Source organism: Pectinophora gossypiella, chromosome 17 (assembly GCF_024362695.1).
Source record: "Pectinophora gossypiella chromosome 17, ilPecGoss1.1, whole genome shotgun sequence".
NCBI classification, from domain to species: Eukaryota; Metazoa; Arthropoda; class Insecta; order Lepidoptera; family Gelechiidae; genus Pectinophora; species Pectinophora gossypiella.
The window spans coordinates 2,174,846-2,183,633 of NC_065420.1; the positions used below are offsets into that span (position 1 = coordinate 2,174,846).

At 42.3% G+C, this 8,788-nt stretch overlaps 1 protein-coding gene across 1 annotated transcript; it reads right to left on the reverse strand.

Annotated features, from left to right (window-relative positions):
* Positions 1 to 5,423: 5,423 nt before the first annotated feature.
* LOC126374602 (uncharacterized) lies at positions 5,424 to 7,085 on the reverse strand. Its single transcript, XM_050021292.1, has 2 exons — positions 6,890 to 7,085; positions 5,424 to 6,184 (listed from the first exon to the last, which is right to left on the reverse strand). Exons 1-2 carry the CDS (start codon positions 7,032 to 7,034, stop codon positions 5,424 to 5,426), a joined length of 906 nt encoding a protein of 301 aa, XP_049877249.1. The 5' UTR covers positions 7,035 to 7,085.
* Between the last annotated feature and the right edge of the window lie 1,703 nt (positions 7,086 to 8,788).

An 8,788-nucleotide genomic window follows, 5' to 3' on the forward strand; every position in this document is an offset into this window, starting at 1 on the left:
GTAACGTCGATTGAAAGTCACTCATTGTCATCGAGCAAGCAAATCATTTGATATGGTGTTCCATAAAATACGAAATTGTTTGGTGAGGGTTGCGTCATCTCAAAAATTTGGGGACCCCAACCCTAGACAACTACTTAATAACAGATAAACACACAGACGTTCTGTCATTACATCTGACAATTAGGTCAAATACATGCTGCGTGACAACGTTCGACCAATCACGACCGCGTCTGAGATTTTGAGAAGTGTTTAGGATCTTAATTGAGCCAATCAGAGCGCTTTCCTCGCCCCCTTACCTCAGCTAGTTGACATAATATTTATTATGCATTTAAAAACCTTTTATATTCTTTTCACTTACTGTAGATATTCCGTATATATTATGATGTCCTTGATTATTTCGACGGATAAGGAGGAGAATTTTTACACCTTTGATGGGTTTGCTCTTGGCCCCAGACTTGCCCGAAGGCATTGACGAGGCCTAAGATGGAGCGAGTTCGCCCAGACGGTGGCTGTTCACTCTGGCCTTGAAAGCACCCGGGTTTATGCATTCGGAAATACAGAAGACGGCAGAGAATTCCACTCGCTGAGGGCTCTCACCCGGTACAAAATTTAAGACTGTTGTCATAAACGCCCTAAGCTAGGCGTTAACCTCGGTTCAAGGCGTAGTATATAAAAAACATTAACAGTGTTACTACAAAACAAAGACTAAAAGATAAACTATGTTTAAAACATAAACCGTATACGAAAGAAGTCCCGAAGGCCGCGGCCCTACTGTCGCAGATTCTGCATAGAATTAATACGACTTGTCAAGTTAGTTTCATTAAAATCCGCCGACTTCTTTCGTGGCGCGAAATACTATTTCAAACCTAGTTTAATTTTAGTTTGTGTTTTGTAGTAACACTGTAGGCGTCTAATGTTTGCATCGCCGATGTATGATCGTTACTGTTCATTAGTAAAAACATGGGCGCGTCAGTTTGTTTATATGGCAAAAAAAAAATGAAAACTACGTATAATTGATAGGCTACGCCGAATTCGTTATGTATGAGACACGGCAAATCGTATAACTGCTAAATGACTGTTATTTTTTAGGTCGCGAATGTCTGAAAGTTCTGCTTCACCGCCGTCGAATTGTTTTTTACAAAAGGACAAATCTTGATCCAATTGATTTAGGGCAGTAAAGTCGCTTTTGTGCTGTATTTACCCCGTATAATGGCCATTGGAGGCGCTGACCACTTACCGTCGTAGCTCGCCTGCCTGTTTGCCATCCAGGTCACATAAAAAAAGTATAAATAATTATGTTCCAAAGCTTTTACCTCATATTTCAATCCCATTGCCCGAATGTGTCGACTTTACAATGAGTTGTCCAAGTCTCACCCTAAATTAGATGTCTTCAACAGATATGTCGGACCCTACAAGCGTACCTGTCTAAAAGTCCTCAGCCAGCAATACCATATGTGGTTAGAGCGTTAGGCTCACGATCTGGAGGTCCGAGTTCGATTCCCGATGGGGACATTGTCGAAGTCACTTTGTGAGACTGTCCTTTGTTTGGTAAGGACTTTTCAGGCTTGAATTACTTGATTGTCCGAAAAAGTAAGATGATTCCGTGCTTCGGAGGGCACGTTAAGCCGTTGGTCCCGGCTATTAGCGTGGTGGAGTATGCTACACACCCCTCCGGTTGATTGAGGGGAGGCCTGTGCCCAGCAGTGGGACGTATATAGGCTGTTTATGTATATTTTGTTGGGGAATGTGGCCTGAAAAGTCCCTCATTGGGAATATAGCCGGAAGTTTATATATTATCTAAGCATACCTGTCTGTGTAGTTCAAACCCACGTGTCTCAGACACAACCTTCATATTTTATGAGCACTTTAACGACGTACTTATACGAGGCATAAGTACCTATACGTACCCATGCGATCTGTTGTATGTCTCATTATATGGCTAGGTCTCTATCTGTTAAAGTTGGAACGTGGTAGCCCAGTTGGAAAAACGCTCGACTCTCATTGTGAGGTCGCAGGTTCAAATCCAGCACGGATCTAAACCAGTGATTTTGGAAATTGTTTTCATATTTATGTTTGGATCGTAAATTACCTATTATCATTTGCTCAGCAGTGAAAGGCTCTGTGGTCTTTTGGTTTAGCATTTAGCTCATGATCCGGAAGTCCCAGGTTCAAATCCCGGTGGGGACTAATCACAAAAATCACTTTGTGATCCCTAGTTTGGTTAGGACATTACAGGCTGATCACCTGATTGTCCGAAAGTAAGATGATCCGTGCTTCGGAAGGTACGTTAAGCCGTTGGTCTCGGTTATTTCTGATGTAAGTACCTAGTCGTTACATGAGTCATGTCAGGGGCCTATGGCGACTCAATAATAACCCTGACACCAGGGTTAATGGGGTTGGTAATCCACCTCACAACCCACACGATAGAAGAAGAAGACCCAAGTATTATTTGAACCACTCCCGCATTTGCGCAGCGCAGCAATCATAAATTACCTGCAGCAATAAAGATTGCAATTGAAGATGCTCAGGCGCAGAGTACCGCGTAGATTACTAAGTAGGGGGGCAATAAAGGATAATTTATGTACAGAGCCTTGCAACACTTTACGCTTTGTACGTGGTACTACGTGCTCTCTATCACGTAGTGTCACTGTTTAACTCGTTGTTGTTGATAGCAACAACATACCTAATAAATATCAGTGATTTTATAATCCAATAGTCATACAGGGTGTTAGTGACATCGTAACGAAAACTTTGAGGGTAATTCAGGCCATGATTCTGAGATATCAACTGGAATTCCGTCGCAAAAGTGTGGAACGGAAAATAAAAAAAAAACACTAAATTTTCATAAACTTTCCGACAGGAAAATCCATTTGACAACCTCCTCAGTATTCGTTACGATGTCACTAAGACCCTGTACATACGTACACACACATCACCATCTACCACGTTAGTCTAACAGAAAGCTTGGCGAAGTGTGGATACTTAGTTTTTTATTGTTTTTAAACCACTCTCGTTCCTTCATCATCTACATACCCAGCCAGACCATGCTATAAGAATTCAAATTAAGTAGGTAGGTATATTTTATTCAAATTACCCGTTTCAAGCGTTTAGATATATGGAGCGTGAACTGGAATGCATTTGCAATATTATTAAACGCATTATAGAAGGGCTGAGCCTACACAGTAGCACACCCCGAATACCTACTCCATAGTATTATTCTTTTATCTATGACTCCGTACAAAAATTTCGTTCTTTAAATGCGAGTAATAGACAGACAGCCCATACCCCAGTAGAGAGACCCCGCCGGTGTGGTCAACGATTTCCCTCATTCAGCGCTTATCGCTATCGATTATCTTTCAAATATAATCCCCTCAGACGACGCCTTGAGCCGAGGCTCGCGCCCAACTGGCCACCCTCAGGCTTGTTGTCTTAAATGTTGTACCGGGTGAGAGTCCGCAGCGCTCCCTACTTGTCCGGTCAAGTAGTTAAAGCCATCTGCGGCAAAACTACAATAAGTCGCGTCAAAAAAAACCTGCCCGTTCCCCTTTCCTCCTAACGGCTATTTAGACTAAAGTAAGACCCAGAGGGGGTGAGGGAAATCTAGCTCGGCACCCGATAAAATTAGTGCGGGGTGGAGAGTTACCGTCCTATACGCAGCAGGTATTATTCTTTATTCTATGACAGTTGGTAATTACTCGTAAGTACCTACGAAATAAAACAGTTTCGTGAACAGTCATAGGTACACCTTTATTTGCAGCTACTAATAAAGGAAAGCAATTGTAAATTAATTTGTCGTCCCGTTTGGCTGGGATGGGGTGAAGGCGCCGCGGCGGCGAGGCGGCGCGCCGTCGCGGCGCCTCTGCCCCTCGCGTAGGGGGCCGAGCCCTACGCGTGGAACTCGAATTACTCGAAACATTTCATCATCGTCCAAACCGTATCCGGCTACGGCGGCGACTCCGAAATATCCCGGGTCGTTGTTGTCTTAGATCTAAGCGACAGGTAACCAAATTTCTTATCTACTTACCTATATTTTGTACGCTGATGACGTTGCTCTAATGGCCGATTCTATTGTCTCTCACTTGTCACAGATTCGGGCTAGTTATGAGAATCGGAGCTCGGTGGCGCAGCGGTAAACGCGCTCGCTCTGCGATTGTTGAAGTTAAGCAACTTTCGCAAAGGCCGGTCATAGGATGGGTGACCACAAAAAAAAAGTTTTCATCTCGAGCTCCTCCGTGCTTCGGAAGGCACGTTAAGCGTTGGTCCCGGCTGCATTAGCAGTCGTTACTAACCATCAATCCGCACTGGGCCCGCGTGATGGTTTAAGGCCCGATCTCCCTATCCATCCATAGGGAAGGCCCGTGCCCCAGCAGTGGGGACGTTAATAGGCTGATGATGATGATAAGCATCGGCAAGACAAATCTTTAGGCAACCACTCGAACATAGTTACTTAAATCGTATAGTGTCAGATGTCACACACACAGATGCGCGTGTACGATAACGTCCATGTGTTGTGTCTGTGTAAATCGAGGTTGTTTGTATGAAGTGCCCGGGGTGTGGCAACACTTCAAAGATATTCGGTAACAAACTCATTGCTTCCTCGACCTCACTGACTGAAAGTGAGATCTTACACGAGACCCGAATGGTAAGGGTGCCCATGTAACCCCTGCCGGCGTCACATATATCGAGAGTAAGTTAACATAATGTGGGGAACTGCTCCACTGCGCTTTTCATTGCTCTTTGTTCATGATTTTTTTTAATTCAAATTGTCTCGCGTTTGACCACAATCTCACCTGATGGTAAGTGACGATGTGGTCGAGGGTGGATCACGCTTACCTAGCAAATGCCTCACATAAACGGGCTATATATGTCCCACTGCTGGGCACAGGCCTCCCCTCAGGGGGTACGGAGCATACTCCACCACGCTGCTCCAATGCGGGTTGGTGGAGGTGTTTTTACGGCTAATAGCCGGGACCAACGGCTTAACGTGCCCTCCGAAGCACGGAATCATCTTACTTTTTCGGACAATGGTGCATTATTTTGTGAAACCCATCTATGTACATTGTGGAGAACAAATAAAAAGATCTTTATTATTATTTAAAAAAAAACAATCAGGTGATTCAAGCCTGAAAAGTCCTTACCAAACAAAGGACAGTCTCACAAAGTGATTTCGACAATGTCCCCATCGGGAATCGAACCCGGACCTCCAGATCGTAAGCCTAACGCTCTAACCACTAGACCACGGAGGCTGTTAGCAAATGCCTACCTAATTATAATATTATCCTTTTTCCCAAGTTGCCTGGAAGGAATTACTATTACTTTTTACTTCTTCTATCGTGTGGGTTGTGAAGTGAATTTCCAACCTCATCAACTCTGGTAATAAACCAATCCTGGTCCTAATATTATAAAAAAAATCTTATTTGTTTTCAATCATTTATTCGTAAAAACTGGTATTCTACCGATTGGCCTTCATTCTTCAGCGTGATGTATTCTGGTTGCGTTTGTTCGGCCGACGTGCCTGAATGTTGCACATCTGATATTTGTACAAACTCTGGCGAATGAGCCTTTTTTTGTGGTGGATTTAGTATATTCTCTACCATAACTGTCACTTTTCTTTTGAATGTCCGTAAATCTGTTGGTGACATACTGTTCAAATCTGGTAGTAAACTTAACAAGAACATCTTGTTTGAATCGTTTTTATCTTGGTCAGTTTTGGCGGTTTTTGATTTCATGAATTCGTGGAATTCCTCATCCAAGTCATTCAGTTTGCGTTTACGGTTGTTTTGGGCTGCTGTTGGACTATGGTTTGAAATTTGATTAATTGGTGGAGGAGATGGTGTTGTAGGTGCATAATTGTGATCAGATTCTATAAGTGTTTCATTATCTTCCAAATTAACAATTTTCCTTTTCAAACTTCGTTTTCTAGCTATAAGTGGAGGAGGCGATGGAGGTGCATTCTGATCAGAGTCCAGTGTTTCAATTTCTTCTTCATTTGGTATTTCTTCACTTACGTCTTGACCTTGACTTTGACCTTGACACGCAGGCAACCCAGCAACTACTTTTATAAACGGTATAGCAAACTGCATTGCGTTGTTCAAGTAGTATTTCCTTATCTTCGATGGTCCTTGCTTTAAATGTCGCACGAAAACAGTGCGAATGTTCTTCCATTTCTCTTTTGCTTGAAGAGCTGAAACAAAATAACTTTCGTAAATATTTTACGAATATATCCTAATAAACTGATAGTCAGAGGTACATTCATCGCAAGATGAACTAGTACCCACACCTTACCGAGCTTTCTGTTAGACCAACGTGATAGGTGGTGAGCCTATATCGCCGTCTATAACGGTCGAGGCAACTGTGTTGGTGAAAACTACACTTAAGATAAATTAATAACTCATTGGTGCAACTCCAGTACCTAATTATTACACAAACAACAGTGCGTGTGTGTGTTTGTATGTACCTAAATACGTGCTTTTGATGATTCGTTTATTTTCGTTTATTTTCTCTTCATTCTAATGCTTTACTTAAATAATACCCATAGGTACCAAAAATCAACGATATCCGACAAATTTAGATACTCTATCCTGGGTTCCAAGAGGCTACAACGGTTGTCAACATCGCGCGGAACTCGCCGACCGCGGTTGGAAAACGGTACTAGACGACGGTAACGTGGTCGCACTCATTCGTCTAGTAAGGTCATTGAAAGTCAACGGCAAGCAGAATAGGCAGGGCATTACTTCTGCTGAAAGGTTTATTGACGCCTGTGTAGCTAGAAGTATATATGCTAATACCTATGTACTTACTAATAAATACGTAGATAGAGGAACTAATATTTTACCTACATACCTACTATAAATCCTTATGAAAATGGTAAAATATTGCAAAAACTAACCTGTTAAATTAAAGATCTCTCCTACAGACGCCCAAGTTTTTTCTGTGATATCCTTTCTAGAATATTCTTTTAAGTTGTAATTGTACAAACAGGGATTTTTCTCCACTTCGTAAACGAATTTCATATTCAATAATTGCTCCGCCATCTTGGAAATGTGAGCAACGCGAGTCGCAGTGTCGACGACCTGGCGCAGCGTATCGCGTGAAACTGACGTCGGCGACTAGCGGACAAAATGTCGGCGATGCTTGTCTGTGTGCGTGCTAGCAAGGCTGGTATTCTAAAGGCCCGCCACACACGGAGCTAATCAAAACAAAACTAAGTTATTAAATACAAGTAGTTCGATCTCTTCGAGAGGATTTGGTAGAACGAACGGATGAGATTCTGAAGCATGTGTCCCAATGGGGAGACAAAAATCTGGTAACGTTCAACTCTTCAAAAACACAGGCGTGTCTGTTCACCGCTAAGAAGAGTCCGTTCAACAGGACTCCTACTTTCCGAGGTGCATCTGTACCGATCACCGACCGTCTTGAGCTTCTTGGAATGGAGCTGACGTCTCGCCTCAACTTTGGAACCACCATTGAATACAAAGCTCAGACTGCAGCCAAAAAACTGGGCATCCTAAATAGGGTTAAGCGGTTCTTCTCACCTGGACAACTTTTGACCTTATATAAAGCACAAGTCCGTTCTTGCATGGAGTACTGTTCTCACCTTTGGGATGGCTCAGCTAAGTACCAACTTGCTGCGTTGGATTCTGTTGAGCGACGTGCTAAGAGGTTGATCGGCGACAGGAAGCTGGTGGAAGCCAAACTGCATAGCCTAGACCACCGCCGTAAAGTCGCCTGTCTGTCGGTTTTTTACAGATTGTACTTCGGGGAGTGTGCACAGGAGCTCCATCGGCTCATTCCACCAAGTCCATTCCATCTGAGGACATCCAGACGTACGGCGGGTTACCATCCTTACTTGGTTGACATACCACTAATCCGCACCAAGCGCTTCGCTTCATCCTTCATAATGCGCACAGCCAAGGAATGGAATGGGCTGCCGGCGTCGGTGTTTCCTGACTCTTATAACCTGGGGTCCTTTAAATCACGGGTGAATATGCATTTTCTGGGTAAGCTCGTTCCAACGTCGATCTCTTCTTCTTGTAGAAGAACGAAGTCAAGAGCAAACCCATCTTAATTAAAAAAAAAAAAATACAAACTAGTTAGAAACTGTAGGTACCTATATCACACACGATTACGCTTACTTAAATGAAATGAAAGTTGCAAGATTCACATAACATAAGCACACGACTACTTATAGGTAATTGTAATTATCTCAATTGAGGTAATTAAAGGTACAACCACTGCAGGATGATCTAAGTACGCACACCTCACCGAGCTTTCTGTTAAACCAACGTGATAGGTGATGAGCCGTATCGCCGTCTATAATGGTCGAGCCAACTGTATTAGTGTCGTGCGTGTGCCAGGAGGTTTTCAAATACAAGGTAATCTCCTAGGTCAAAAATAAAATATGAAAATATGACTGAAATTGACAAAAATCATTTTCAATTTAACTTTTTTACACATTTTAAATTTTAAAAACACAATTCATACCTATTTTATTACGAACTTCTATGACGTTTTTGTTCAAATTCCATAGTAATTTCTTATTTTGTATATAATAATGTAAATGATTTGACTAAATGGAAACTACCCAATAGTGGTCTTAACTATTGTTAACTAACCTTTCCTTTTCGACGGATATGAAAATGACGGATATAACTTAAAATAAAATTAGGCGGTGTCTGCAGGAATCGGGGCCAATAACTGCGTAAACTTAAAACAATGTATAAAGTACATATGTTTCTTTTTAAATACTAGTTATTACGATTTAATATCTAGGTAATTAGCACTTCCT